The sequence below is a fragment of the Camelus dromedarius genome, chromosome 28, assembly GCF_036321535.1.
Source record: "Camelus dromedarius isolate mCamDro1 chromosome 28, mCamDro1.pat, whole genome shotgun sequence".
Lineage (NCBI taxonomy): Eukaryota > Metazoa > Chordata > Mammalia > Artiodactyla > Camelidae > Camelus > Camelus dromedarius.
The window spans coordinates 11,355,036-11,370,208 of NC_087463.1; the positions used below are offsets into that span (position 1 = coordinate 11,355,036).

The window sequence follows — 15,173 nt, forward strand, 5'->3', positions numbered from 1 at the left end:
TCCAGGATGCCTTGGGTATCTTGCATGAGCCAAGCAGATTAACAAGGCAATGGGACATTCACAAAAAAAAAAAAAAAAAAGCATGATGGCGTCCCTACCAGAGAAACCCAGTTACTAAAACTGAGACCGAAATCAAAGTGAATAGGCAGTATTTTGTTTGAAGTTGAACAACCTGAAAAATTGTCACGCTGAGGCTTAGTATATTACATAATCAGGGACAGGATTTTTCCCAACCAGGTCAAGTAGGGCTTAATTTCTAGATAGGAGTCCCACTGGCACCAGCCAGGAGGAGTAGGAGCCACCAGGACAGAGATGAAGGGTAGACTATTTTACAACTAAATAAACATAATGGTGAAAATGTGTTTGTATTATTTCAGAGGCATTATGTAAGAGCGCTATGGGTTAGCTTTCATTTTTTCTGAAAAACAAAGCAGTGTACTTGACCGAATTTAAGACATGTTCATAAAAATTGTATTTAAAATAAGGTATTACTCAATTTGTATATACCATACTTCTATCATTGCATAGATATTTAACTCAAACTTCATGTAGTACCAGCAGACTTCACTCTAGCAGTGTCACACAAGGTATTTTTTAACATGGCTTTAGGTTATTTTGGATAACAGTTGCCTATGTGAACTCAAGAATGGCAATTTTAGTATGGTACCTAAACTTCTAACTTTACTTGTCACAGGAGATTGCATATTTATGATCATGAAGTAAAAAATTGTCAAATCTTCAAGAATAGTATATAACTGTAGGAACAATATACACAGACCTTTATAATACCTTACTGATATTTGATCAAATATATACTTGGTTAGTGCCATAAAGTATATAGGTTTATAAATGGGCAAAACTGTTTTTGGAAATTGCTCACACAATTATGTCCCTAATAGAGCTTAAAATACTGTTTTATTAGTTGATTAATTTCTATTCTATTTTAAAATTCAACTAGACATTTTCATCATCAATAGAAATATTTACTAGTTATTTGGATACATATCAAAGGTTAAATATTAAATGCTGTTATTATATAAAATTTTGATAGTATTAAGATATAATTTAGTCTAAATGATAAAGTTTTAAAATGCCCTTCCCAATGTTAACTAGAATATTATCAATATGAGTAACCTTTGTTTCTCCATCCTCTCTGAATTGTCATTTATTGATGCTACCAGCAGGTCCTGTGAAATTTTTTTTGAGAGTGGATTATTTTTCAGACAACCTTATCCCAGTAAATGCATTATCATCTACAGAGTTGCTTATGCCAGAAACCTAGGGGTCATTCTTGATGACTTTTCCTCCTTTACATTTGATGGTTGATAAATCAGCAAGGGCTGTCAAGTCTACCTCCCAAAATACAAATTGCATGACTTCACTTTTCTGCACTCCTCTGGTCTCCACCCTTTTCCACGATCTCTTCACTACCCATGCCTAAAGGTTCCATTGGCTATGACAAGAAATGTGACTAATACTCTACAGAGTAAATTGCTCAATAAGTAATCATGGAAGAGAAGGAGTTTAAAAGTGTTACTAGGTAATTTCTTTCTCTCAGTGCTCCTTTTGATGGTACAGAAGAAAAATTGTTAGGTCAACACACAAATAAGTAGGTCCACATTCTGAGCATCTTTAGAGTATGTGGCTGGCCGGCCTGCCTGCCTGCCTGCCTGCCTGCCTGCCTGCCTGCCTGCCTTCCTACCCTTGTTTACTTTTGCCTTTCTTTATTGTCTCCCTCCTTATCTCTTAAACTCTTGATCACTAGCTCTCTCTTTTCCTTTCCTCTCTTAAGGCGTTTACAATTTACTGCATAATTATTGTGCACTGGCACCTGGATGTAACCTCTAAGCATGTTCCCACTGTCTTCTTTAATCCACACCACAATCCTTTGAGATAGGTACTGTTATTAGTTTATAATGCAGATGAGAAAACTTGGGCTCAAAGAGCTTAAGTGGCTCATTCTCTGATAAAGAAGGTGACTAACCTGGGTGTGAGCAGGGTGGCACGGGAGGCAGGGGGATCAGTTAACCTAGCTAGGGCTATATTCTGGGCGTTGATAAATTACGTTCTGAATTAGCGCAGTGGCAGAGGGAATGTAAATACGGGGATGGATGGAGGATACAGTAACAGCAGGTTTTTTTTAAGAAGTGCTGAGGGGCTTTCTTTAATAAAATCTGCAGAGCCTCATGAGTACTGAAAGCATATTTCTTTCTTCAAGAAACTTCACGTGAGATTCAACAAGTTCCCAGAAATACAGAACAGAAATAAGGGACAGAGTCTAAAACTGACTTTCAAGTAAGTTTCAGGATTCTTAGATTTCTGCTATGTTTCAGCCAAGCCATTCTTATTTGCTACAAAGATCTTCTTTCAAATGGTGCCCTCCAGTTCCCTTTAATGGGAATGCTATCCAGATAAAACCGTTTTTAAAAAGACTCTCTACTACAGTAACTCTATGTGTTTGGACGGAGGCTGGTCTTCCCCTGCAATTCACTCTAGAGAGAGTAAGGGAAGCTATCAGTGTGCAGTGGGATATGTGGAACTGAAAACAAAGTTTATGAAATGCAGTTTTAAAAAAAAATTGGGGCTGGATTGGCGGGCTTATCAATTTTTTTTTGTCTGTTCTTATATTTGTGTGCATCTCAAATGAAGGAAGAATAAAGGAGTGGATTAATGCAGGCCATAAGGAGGATAATAGCACATCACCGAATTGTACAGGGTTATTTATCTCAGACAATTTGGAAATAATGGCCAACAAGATCCTTTTTTTTAAACCAGTAAGACTAACTGCTCTCCGCCATGCTTATCTGTGAACAGATTCACTGTCGTGGTAACCAGAGGGGATGGAGGGGTTTGGAGATGCTAAGTTTTTCAGCTCTTCTTTTTATTTTCTAAATCTGGAAAAAAAATGTGAAATTAATCCTCAATTCAAGATGGAACACTGCACCAGTGAAAAGTATTAATTCCTCCCACTCAAGTAATGAAAGGACCAAAAGTCAAGTGACAGCTACTAGGATTGATTTTTCAGAAGTCAGAGGTCACGTGTTAAATACTTTTAATAAAAACCATTACCAGGCTTGCCTGTGGAGACTGGGTTGTGACAGCTTTAGGTGGCTTGGTGAGGGGATGGACAGTGAAATCTGAGCTACTGAGCACTGACAGGTCTCATATAGAAAAGAGGATGCACGATACCACTGAATAAAAAAGTTACTGAGCACTTCCACCTCACTTCCCAATATAATATAATCTGGGACACCAGCCATATCACCCACAGAAGAACCTACACAGAAAGAATTTGATCTTTGCAACCTGCTGCTGCTTGCTTGAAATCAGTGAGAAAGCGTTAAAGATGCTAATAAACTTAGCTGCTATCCACATATGAAGATGAATAAAAATGATGAAATTACTTCCAAAAATGAATCATAACCATTGAGGGCTTCACCTCCTGGTGTGTAGAGCACATAACTGATTCTATTAATTAATTGCTGCCAGGCATTGATATTAAGGTATTGGTCATGGGGGAATAATTTATGCAATCACTGAAAATCCTTAAATATGATAAAGAAAAATTAGTATCTGTCAAAAATTAAGTATTGTTCATGTAATCATTAGTATAATTAAAATTGCCAGGCTCATCAAGTGACTTAGAATCATTTGGTAGACATACTAAGAATAATTATTCTCTTTTTTCAATATGTGCATTAAGATGTAGGTCATTTATAAGACTGTGACAGATCGCTCAGCAAAGCCATAGCAAAGCATTAACTTAAACTCATAAGGTTTTACCTCTTGGTCTAAGGTTTTATATCTTCATTTTTTGTTTGTTGTTTTTTGTTTTTTGTTTTTTCTTTTTCATTTTCTATTTGAATTTCATTTTGTCTTTAAAAAGCAAGCTTGCAGTCCTTAGAAAATGACCTTCTTGATTACCCAAGGGCTACTTATGGAAGGTCTATTGGATACATTAAAAACTAATTATTTAAATTCAGCTTTATTCCTTTCAAGAATATTTTGTAGGAGAATTTAAGTGAGTTGAATTTCCAAGTAGAGGCTCCATGATTGTGTATTTTAGTCTGAAATAATAAGATGGACATTAGACTCTACAGTCAGATAGTCTTTCAGTGACGATGCAAGGCGACTTCTGCCCATTCATTTAAATCTGTGCCTCAGTTACCTCCCTTATAAAATTGCAAAATGGTGATGAAATCTACCGTGACTGTCTTGAAGCACTGTGAAATAAAATTAGATGAGTAGTGGGGCATAAACGGAAGGCAGGACTATTCATCAAATCTGGTTTTCTTTGCGAGTGTCTAAAGCACTTGAGAGCGGAGAATATGTCCACGCTTGTGCACGTATGTGTGTGTGAAAGGGGAAGACGAGGTGGGTGATTGCGTGCATGTTTAGGGCTATCCTTTCTCTGGGTGCTGAGGACAATATATTGTTACTCTGTTCTTTAGTTTGTCTCCCAAAGAACTCAGCCAAATGCTTTTAATGAGCACATAGATCTAACCATGTGTTTCCTTAGCATGGGCTAGAATACTGATTTTTTTTTTTCAATCTGCTTTCTTATTACATTGTCCTCTATGTCCCATTTGCTCTAGCCACTAAGCGGTTACTTGATCTTTACTGGAAAAAGGTCTACATTGTCATGATACTTTGAACTTGCTCTTGGTATTCACTCTGTCTAAACTATCTCTTCTATTCCTTCTGTGAAGTCCCACTCACTCTGGAAGGGTGGGCTCCTTCTAAAGTCTTTCTTGACCACAGAATTAATCTCTGCCTCTGTTATATTTCTGTTGTATTTTCTGGGACTATCTATTCTAGCATTTAGCACTTTGTTTTCATTATAAGTTTGTGTCTCTGTTTCCTCAGCCAAAATGAATATAAATTTATATATAAATATATATATGTGTGTGTGTGTGTGTGTATGTATGTATATATATATATATATATATATATATATATATATATAAATAAATAATCTGTTTGGGTGTTTCCATAGTCCCAAAGATAGTGCTTGTAACACAGCAGAGATGTACTTAATATGTTTTGAATAAATAATAACTGAATGAATTAGACTTTCAGCCTCTGGAACTCCCATGGGAGGAAATGTTAAATAGTAAAGGATGCCAGCTTGAAACTGGAATTACCTCAGTCTAGATCCTGCCTCGCTCACATACTGCAGCATAGTTTCAAGTTCCTTCACCATTCTGTGTCCCAGTTTACATGACTGTACAGAGGGTGTACAACAGACCTTAACTCGTTGGGTCATTTTGGGATAAACCACGTAACTCATGTAGATATACAGGGTGCTTAGATCATTTCCAGGTCTAGAGGAGGTGCCAAAAAAGTGTTTAACAAGTATTAATAAGAGTGGCAGTTAGTTTTCCACATTTAAAGGGCAGTGAGGGTGAAGTAAATGATTTAAGTAGTGTCCTATTCTTTCAAGTATATTCTAACAATTTAAATAATCAGATTAGTTTTATTTAGTAGCTAAGTTCCTCTAAAAATACTTAAATATGTTGGTTGTGTAATTATATTTGGTCCTTATTACTTGTAGAATATATTTTTGCAAATTCATTTACCTGTTAAAATTTATCTGTAACCCAAAATTGATACCCAGAGTGTCTTTACAGTCGTTTGCAGACCTGCCCACATACAAAGCAGTGCCCAGGAGCACATGTTCCCAGCAGAGGCTGAACAAGGAGAAGCACTGTCTTCTTATTTCATTTCTCATATTGTAACCAAGTGTCCCTTTTGTGGTCAAATAAATTCCACTTTTTTTTTTTGCATAGTTTTTGCTTTCCGTTGGTGATTTTGCAGTTTAAAATGGTCCCATGTATAGTGCTGAAGTGCCATCTCGTGTTCCTAAGTGCAAGAGGGCTGCGATGTGCTACAAGGTGAAAATACACGTGTTAGATGAGCTTCATTCAGACATGCATTGCAAGGCTGTTGGCCATGAGTTCAATGTTAATCAATCATCGATGATATTAAATAAGGTGTCTTTAAACAGGAACGTGTAGAAAACAAGGTTACATACTGATGAGTTGACAAAAATATTGTTAGGTTCTCAAAAGAACCTAAACCTATATTTTTCCTGGAAGTAATATTACAATATTCCCGAATTCAGTGTTTGCAGTACCTTTCTAGAAATTTAAGTACTGCAGATGATGAGAATTGGCCATAGTTAGCAAGTTCTTTGAAATTTTTTTAAGTGCTGAGCGAGTAACGGTGACTTTAAATGATTCTTAAAGTCATTTTACTGGAAATTGATCATTTGTAGAGAGCTAGCCAGTTTGTAGCAGATCTGGAAGAAGGGTCTCAAACTCCCGTCTCCCTGGGAGATACTGCTGTGCCTCTGCTATCCCCACATAATTGAAATGATGCCAGAGGGGTTCTGGGGTTGCGGGCCAAGGGCTCAGAAATCCACTCCTTGTTGTGTTCAGCCTCCTTCTGATGGTCATTTGTTTCTCCGTTTTTCTCAGAAGAACAGATTTGTGTTTATTTTAAAAATTAATTCAAAATTTCACCAGATTATTACATGCACATTAGTTTTTAAAAGTAAAATAGTACCAGTTAGGCTCATGACAAAACCAGTAGACTCTTCCCTGCCCCTCTTCAAAGCCTGCTCCCATTCCCTTCAGACTCCCATGTCATCGCCTTTAGCTGTTACTTCTTTTCTGGCGTGTGTCTTTGTGTTTCTCAGTGATGTGCTTTTCGTGTCCCTTAATTCTCTAATGTAATTCACCAGCTGTAGTTACCATTTCCTGATTTATTTCTATATCAGGATTTAACACTCTGGCACAATTCCGTCTTCATTTCTCTTCCCCAGTCCACTTCTTTCTCTCTTCCTCCTCCTCCTCTTCCTCTTCCTCATTTTCCTTCTATTCCTTCTTCTTTGGTTGATGTGTAATTAATTAAAGTGAACTGCACAAATCTTAAGTGTTTGGCTCTGTTGTATTAGTTTGTTACGACTACCATAACCAATTCCACCGACTAGGTGGCTTAGATAACAGGTACTCATTGTCTCATGGTACTGAAGGCTAGAAGGCCAAGATCAAAGTGATGGCAGAGTCATTTCTTCTGAGTCCTCTCTCCTTGACTTACAGATGGCTGTCTTCTTCCAGCGTCTTCACATAGTCTTCCTCAGTGTGTCTCTTTCCTTATTTCCTCTTTCCTAATTTCCTCTTTCACCAGTCATATTGAATCCGGGCTTACACTAATGACCCCATCTAACATTAATTACCTCTTTTAAGATCCTATCTCCAAATACAGTGACATTCTGAATTACAGGGAATTAGGATATCAACATATGAATTGGGAGTTGGTGGAGAGGGGGGAAATCCAGCCCATAACAATATAGTCTGACAATTGTATCCATCCACATAACAAACATGCACTAAAATGCAGAACATTTTATTACTCCAGACAGCCTTCTTAAACCCATACCCAGTCCATCCTCCAGTGCAGTTTCCATAGGCAACTACCTTTCTGATTTATGTTACTATTGAATAATCAGTGGATTTATACAGAATGTACTCTTTCAGGTCTGAGGTCTTGTCAAATCCGATCTTATATTGCAGTTTTCCCCACTGTCTTCCCGAGACGCCATATCTCTCATTCTATTTTGAATTCTCTGTTGCATTTCAAATCTTCTCCTTTCTCAGTTTGCACTCTCATTTTCCTGGAGCATACCCTTACTAGCCTCCTGATAAACGAAACATAGATATCTTTGAGATGATTTATATCTGAAATATCCCTATACTTGTACTTATGCAAGCATATATTCTTATACTTGTGTTATATTTTCTTTGACATAATTTATTTGGCTAGACATCAAATTCTAGGTTTAAATGTTGTCTTCTAACTTCAGAAGTTACTGTTGAGAAATCTGATGCTATTCTTACTCCTAATCATTTTTTATATGACCTTTTTTTCCTTCATTCTGGAAGCTTTCAGAGCCTCCCTACCACATGAGGCTCTAGTGTTTCATAGTAATACAATTTAATGTGGTCATTTTTTAGTTTATTATGTTAGATATTCATTAATCTCTTTCAGAATACCACCTCAGATCTTCCCAGGTCAGCAAGGCTTTTATTGGGGAGGAAGGTTTCTTTTTGCTTTTTGTTTTGGTTTGTTTTATTTTTGCTGATTTCTGCCTTTTATTTTTCCTTCTTTCTCATTCTCTCATCTTACTAATTAGGTATTGAAAATTATGGACTAAACAACTAATTTCTTATCTTTTCTCTCCAAATTCCTGTAATTGTCTCCACCCCACCTCAGAATTTTGGAAGATTTCTATTAATTTATCTTCCAGTTTATCTCTTAAATATTTAATGTGTGCAACCAAATTGCAGTTGTCATAGCTTTTAAAAATCTCTCATTCTTGTATTTTTATCCTTCTCATGGATGCAGTGTCTTCTCTTAGCTTATTAAGGTGTTAATGACAGCTTTTTGGATTGTTTTCCTGCTCTATGCACTAGCGCTGTTTCCTTCAAGTGCCATTTTACCCTTAGCTATTTTTTCTCTGTATTTTATGCTAAACGCTTTCTTTTTTGATGTTTAATAGTCTTAAATTACCAGTTTACATAAAAATGAAGTACTAAAAGGATTATTACCAAATGCAAATTCTAGTGTGTGTGTCAGAGTTGTTAAATGGGGGCCTCACTGTTGCAGAATTGATCAAGGATGTGGCCGTTAATTTCTCTAGGGCAAAACTTTTAATCTCGTGTAGAGAACAATTACCTGACGTTCTGTCTGGAAAGTGTGCACCTGGTTGCCGTTGTTACAGGTATCCGATGAAGGAAGAAGACTTGGGTGTCTTATGTCATTGCTCTCATCCTTATTCTCTTCCGTGCCTGGTATCTCTGAATCTGTGGCTTCTCAGGAATGAAGCTCCCAGCTACTGCAAGATCAGGGAGGGTTAGCACTCGTTTTACTGAGTGTGATAGGACTTTCCACCCATCTTCTGTCTGAGAACCATGCCTTCGTCCTGCCTTCTAAGATATTTAGGAAGCAACAGTTTCTAGTCTTACCTGAATTTTTTTTTTATGCTGATCACCTTGTTTTCATTAATATCTCTTAAGGAGGTATTTAGGTTTCATCTTTCCCCTTTGGCTCAGTCACAACACTTTCCTCAATTTGCACCTCCTAAAAATTTGTTGACATCTCTCATCCACTAGATTCCTATTTTCTCTGTTTCCTTATGGGTTTAAACTATTTAGAATATTTTACCTTCATTTTGGTGGCATTTGCAAAGGAGAGATGATGGCATGTAACCAATCAAATGAATTGTGTGTTTTTGTCAAAATCAGACAATAGGAATACTGTCAACTTGTAAGAATGGATTTAATCTGGTTTTAAGGGTCAGTCCCTAACACTTCTTACATCTGTTTTATTTGCTCTTAGGTTCAGATCAATTCCTTGACCCCATCCTGTTGTCCTTCCTTTCTCCAAAGATTTAATTTACATCTGTTATTTTACAGAGTATCAAAGTAAGCTGGCTGCCCCCTCCACCAGGAACACAAAATGGATTTATTACCGGCTATAAAATTCGACACAGAAAGACGACCCGTAGGGGCGAGATGGAAACACTGGAGCCAAACAACCTCTGGTACCTGTTCACAGGTCAGTGTTCACATGGTGTAGGCTTGGAAGTGTTAAATGCTTTAGCAATAAAAATATACTCTCACTCCAGAGGAACATTCCTTTTTTTTCCTGGTAGGTGACATTTACTGGTCTGAACATGAATAGCTTTTATGTTTCTAATTTGATGTTCCCTGTATTGCTTTCGCTATGGATTTTGCTTCTGGATCATCACCTTAATTAATATACCTTTGAATTTTTATCTATATTAGTTTCGTAGTATTGCTGACTCAACAATCAAAATCAAAAAGTTATTTGACAGTTTTTGTTGTCAAGTAACTTTTAACTGTTTAATAACTTTTAAAAGTCATGTAATCAAATGCTTGTAAGTTTAAATCACTTTGTGTGCCCCTACGCCAATCTTCAGCAGTGAGGATGAGGTTGGAAAATGAGAGACGGTTAGTTTGGAGAATAAAAAGAACACTTAATCTACTTTCCATAAATATGAAAGTAAATTTTACTTATGTAGAATATCGGTAGAGCTCATAGAGGGTCAGATTTCTCTCTGAAAACTGGATCCAGGTTCTGTGCAGTATTTAGAGAATTTTTTTTAATTTTATAAGAAATAATCATACATTTCCTTGAACTCTTGGAACTATTAACCCATGGTAGACAGACTGAGGCAGGCTTTCAAGTTAATGCCTTTAGAGTGTAAGCCCAGGAAAGCAAGAGTGAGGGAACAAGACAGCACAGAAAACAAACTAATGATTACTAAAAGGGAAAGAGGGGTTTAAATTAGGAGTTTGGCATTAGCAGATACAGAGCTACTACATACAAGATGAGTAAACAACAAGGTGTACTATATAGCACAGAGAACGATATTCAATAGCTTATAGTAACCTATCATGAAAAAGAATATATATATATATATGTATGTATGTATAACCAAGTTACTATGCCATACACCAGAAATTAACACAACATTGTAAGTCAACTATACCTCAATTAAAAAAAAAAAAAGAGTTAGGGAACAAAGGAAGTGAGCCAAAGAGGAAAAGAAATCAAATAATGATGGCATATTAATGAATTGGCCACAAGTTTAGAACAAACCCAGAGCTTGCTTGGCCTTGGCCGGTGGGTAACACGAGAGAAGCTGCATGAACTACTGTGTCTCAGAGTGAGTGGCTGGGTAAGTAGTGTGAGCAGTTTCTCTCTTGTCTATCATTGATCAAAACAAGTCGTCCACCAACAGGTTGTTAAGTTTTCTGTACCTCCAGACAACTGCTGGTGAGCCAGCACTTCTGGTAAGTGTGCAAACATGGACTTCTCTCCTTGCCCATCAGCACTGTACATGGTGAGGGCTAGGTCCAGGGTAGCGGCAGCACTCCCGGCCGTAAAGCACCAAGAGGAGCATGAACTGTTGCTGAGGGTTTGGGAAGCAAAACCTGTAGCAGTGGCTCATGATGAGGATTGGTGCATCCAGTTGAGCATATGTGTCATGGCATGTAAACTGGGTCCATGACAACATGCAAGCTTAGACTCATAACTTACAGATAATGGGTAGAGGAAACTATCATCACAAATGAAAAAAAAAAAAAGGAAAGTAACTCATTAATTACTTTCTCTATATCAAGTACTTGGTCAATTTCTGTTTGAAATCATAAAATACACATACAATTTAAGCTACTTGCTCAGCTTACAGTATGAGACTTGATAGAAATTTGTTTTTTCCCCAATGTATTTTTGCCTCTTATGCCTATAAAATGTTAATGTGATGGTGAGGGCGTATCCAAAACAGATTGCCTAAAATCACATTATTTGTTTTATATTTGGACAAAATCTTCTAGGCAGGTATTGTCGAATCTGAGACAATGTTATGACACTATACCATACCATTTTAAAAGCTTAAGAAAAGCCAAGAGCTTATGCCTTCTTCCCTGATAAAGTGATGGGAAGATAAAAATAATTGAAGTGAGGCATATGTGCTCATTGGAATATTTGATGCAACATGTACATAGTTTAAATGAAATCACCAAAATTTTTAAATCTTGCAGAAAAAATTTTAGTACAATTCCTAAGATTTAATATTTGAATAGAAGATGAAGCACTAAGAATAATTTAATCCAAGGCTTATATTTTAATAGGTATAAGTATTGGAATCCCTGAAACTTTTTTATGGTTGTTTTTCCTTCTCAAATGAAAAATACTAAAAACATAAAATGAACCTCTTTTCTTAAAATAAAATAATTAGTTAAAATATGAGCATTCCAGTAAAGAAACTAATAACTGGATATTCAATTTACAGAACTATAAATGGCCAAAAAGCATAATAAATTGTTCAATCTCATTAGCAGAGAAATGGAAATTAAAACAAAGTGAGTTAGCATTTTTCTTTGATTAAAGTAATAAAGATAAAAATGAATGATGCTACACTGTTTTGGAAAGTGTATGAGAGAAACATGAACTCTCATATATTACTTATGGGACAGAAAGTTTCTAGAATCTTTTTGGAGATCAATATGGAAATAAATGTTATATACAGATGTATATGTGTGTGTGTATGTGTATTCATAAACGTATGATTCAAGTTTCCAAGTTCTAGACATTTATTCTAATATGCAGACATATTTTTTGCAAAGTTTTTAACTATAAACATTTTCATTGCACTGTTGCTTTAATAGCAAATAAAAAGAAACAAAGACTCTTTAAGTATCTAACTATAGGCAGTTACCTAGAAAATTCATACATAATCATATATGGAATACTGTATATCCATTGAAAATATTGTAATATAAACATATTAAATTGCATGTTAAATATTAAAAACATGTTAAGTGAGTAATTCAGTTTTAAATCAGTATTACAGGAGTCTGTATTTATAAACAACAACAACAACAAAAAGAATTGATAAGAAAATATTTAGAATAATATATTCTAAATACCAAAATATTAATGGTGATTGTTGCTTACTTTTGAAACAATTAAATATGTATTTTTAATTGCATAGGTAAAGTGAAAATCAAATAAAATGTTAAGACTCCAATGTCATATTACAATTTTTGGTTACCAAAATTCACAATTTCTTACTACTAACTCTAACTCTATGCCCATTGAACAGCTAAGAAGGGGCTGGTCAAGAAAATAAATGAGGAGTGGTAGCCACATGGCCAAAAGAACTTACTGATGTGAATTGTTTAGTATTTATGGGTTTTGTGGCAAATGGAATTTAACACATTCAGCTCCATAATATCAAACCAAGATTCTGACTCCCTAAATATACAGACTCTTGGGATTTTCTCTCTACAAGACATAAAATCATTTGAAACAATAACTATATAGAGCAGCAAGCGTTAGCCTTTCCACTAGCAAAGATGCTGTATTAGTCCTTGAAGGGTCGTAAGAAGTGACCAAAAATGTGGCAGCTTAAAACAATAGGATTTTGTTTTTCCAGTTCAGGAGAAACCAGGAATCTGAAATCAAGGTGTCTGGTTCCTTCTGGAGGTTCTGAGAGAAAAGTTGTCCCATGCTTGTCTCCTAAGTTCTGGGGGTTGTATCTCTCAGATCTCTGCCTCCATCTTTGCATCACTTCCTCTGTGTGTCTCCATGCCCTCTCTCCTTCTAAGGACATCATTCATTGGATGTAGACTCCAAAGTCACCCAGGATGATTTCATCTCAGATCCTAAACTAATTTATATCTGTTAAGACCACATTTCCAAGAAAGGTTATATTTGTCTATTCCAAGTATACAGTGTTCTACTCATTCCAGATTCCTTTTATTACTTTTCCTCTCAGGGACAATCATTTTGAATTATATCCTCTAATAAACTTTATTTAGCCAAAAGTAAATAATTCAGTCCTACACCTTTATTCATCTAAAATATATGTGACAGTTAGCACTTCTAATCAGCATAGGGACAGCCCATCTTCACACTCGGCTAATATCACATAGCAAAGTCAATGGCAAAGAAATAGGATGAATTAATTAGTTTGTTATTGAAATAGTACACAAATGCCCCTTCCCATCTTTATAGATGTGTAGGAATGTAGACCCCAAATTTGTTTTATTTTTTATTTATATATACTTTAATTGAAGTATAGTTGATTTATAGTGTTGTGCTAGTTTCTGGTGTACAGCATAGTGATTGAGTTATATATGTGTGTATGTATATACATATATATATATATATTCCTTTTTATATTCTTTTTCATTATAGTCTGTTACAAGATATTGAAGTAGTTCCCTGTGCTATACAGTAGGACTTTGTTGTTTATCTATTTTTATATATAGTAGTTTGTAGCTACAAGATCAGAACTCCCAATTTACCCTCCCCATCCCCTTCCCTCCCTGGTAACCGTAAGTTTGTTTTCTATGTTTGTGAGTCTCTCTGTTTTGTGTCATTCTTTTGGTTTCCACATATAAATGATCTCATATGTGTTTCTTTTTCTTTCTGGCTTCCTTCACTTAATATAACAATCTCTCTAGGTCCATCTATGTTGCTGGAAATGCATTGTTTCATTCTTTTTTATGTCTAAGTGGTATTCCATTTGAACTCCAAATTTGAAACCTTTATTCATTGCTATTCCTTCTTTATTTCAGTAGTTAGAAAATTAATTTGGGGATGCAAACATAATCTGAGTAGTTAAATACTGTACCTGATACTTTACAAAAAAGTCACACAGACTCCATTTTTACTTTGACATAAAGAATTAAGAAGAACCAGAGAATAGAAAAACATGAAAAACCAGCTTTGCAAGGCTTCTGCCCTCCTCTCCCTTGCTCTGTGTCCCAGCTTCAGTCATGTGTGTTGCCTTCCTAGATGTTGTGCAGATGTCTTTAATGCTACAGAGCAGCAAGGGTAGACTGCCTGTGGTTGTGAGTTGTCCCCAGGGTATGTTTAGTAACTTATGCACTTCAAGTAAACAGAAGTAATTGATTTTCTATATGAATCTGCAGAATTTTCAAATGTATAGGATTTGACCCCATGTTTTCAATGTCCATAAAATACATGGCTGTATTGATTTGGCTGTTGGAAAATTGGAAATGCTAGAATGCTTCCTTTGGATGCTATAAATATTCAGGTGTAGAGACTCAAAAAATTTTATATTTCAATCTTCTGTTACACAGGTGTTTTTTGTTGTGTGTGTGTTTTTTTTTACTAGGATAATGAGACATCTGCAATAACAAAGCAATTCAGTTATAAAAGGATTTTAAATCACTGCTATCAGCTTTATTGTGGGAACCCAAGTCAACTGAATTTTAAAGTGCTGTTTTTAATTTTTGAATGCTCTTCAGAGGAGCTTGTTTGGAACTGAAGGGTCTTCTTAGGCTTCATGGCCAATATAAAATAAACATAGTGGTAAACACCCATTGGTATATTATGGACTGAAAATTGAGACAATAACACGGCAATTTTATAGCAAGGTTACCATTAGGGGAATAAAGGGAAATTATATTGTTTGACTAAAAAATCATCACTTGACCGGAAGTTCTAATAAACTAGAAATAGAATTGAAGAATTAGAGTTTGAAGGCACTTATTATTGGAGATAGAAACAGGCAGAAGACCAATTGCTTCCAACAATAGAACTTTCTT

At 35.7% G+C, this 15,173-nt stretch overlaps 1 protein-coding gene across 5 annotated transcripts in view; it reads left to right on the forward strand.

Moving 5' to 3' along the window:
• DCC (DCC netrin 1 receptor) overlaps positions 1 to 15,173 on the forward strand; it is a 984,533-nt gene that overhangs the window by 794,251 nt on the left and 175,109 nt on the right. For all 5 annotated transcript variants that reach the window (XM_064480349.1, XM_031441886.2, XM_064480347.1 and 2 more), the window contains one exon: positions 9,480 to 9,621. In XM_064480349.1, coding sequence (XP_064336419.1) covers positions 9,480 to 9,621 — 142 coding nt within the window. The remainder of the gene's footprint in view (positions 1 to 9,479; positions 9,622 to 15,173) is intronic.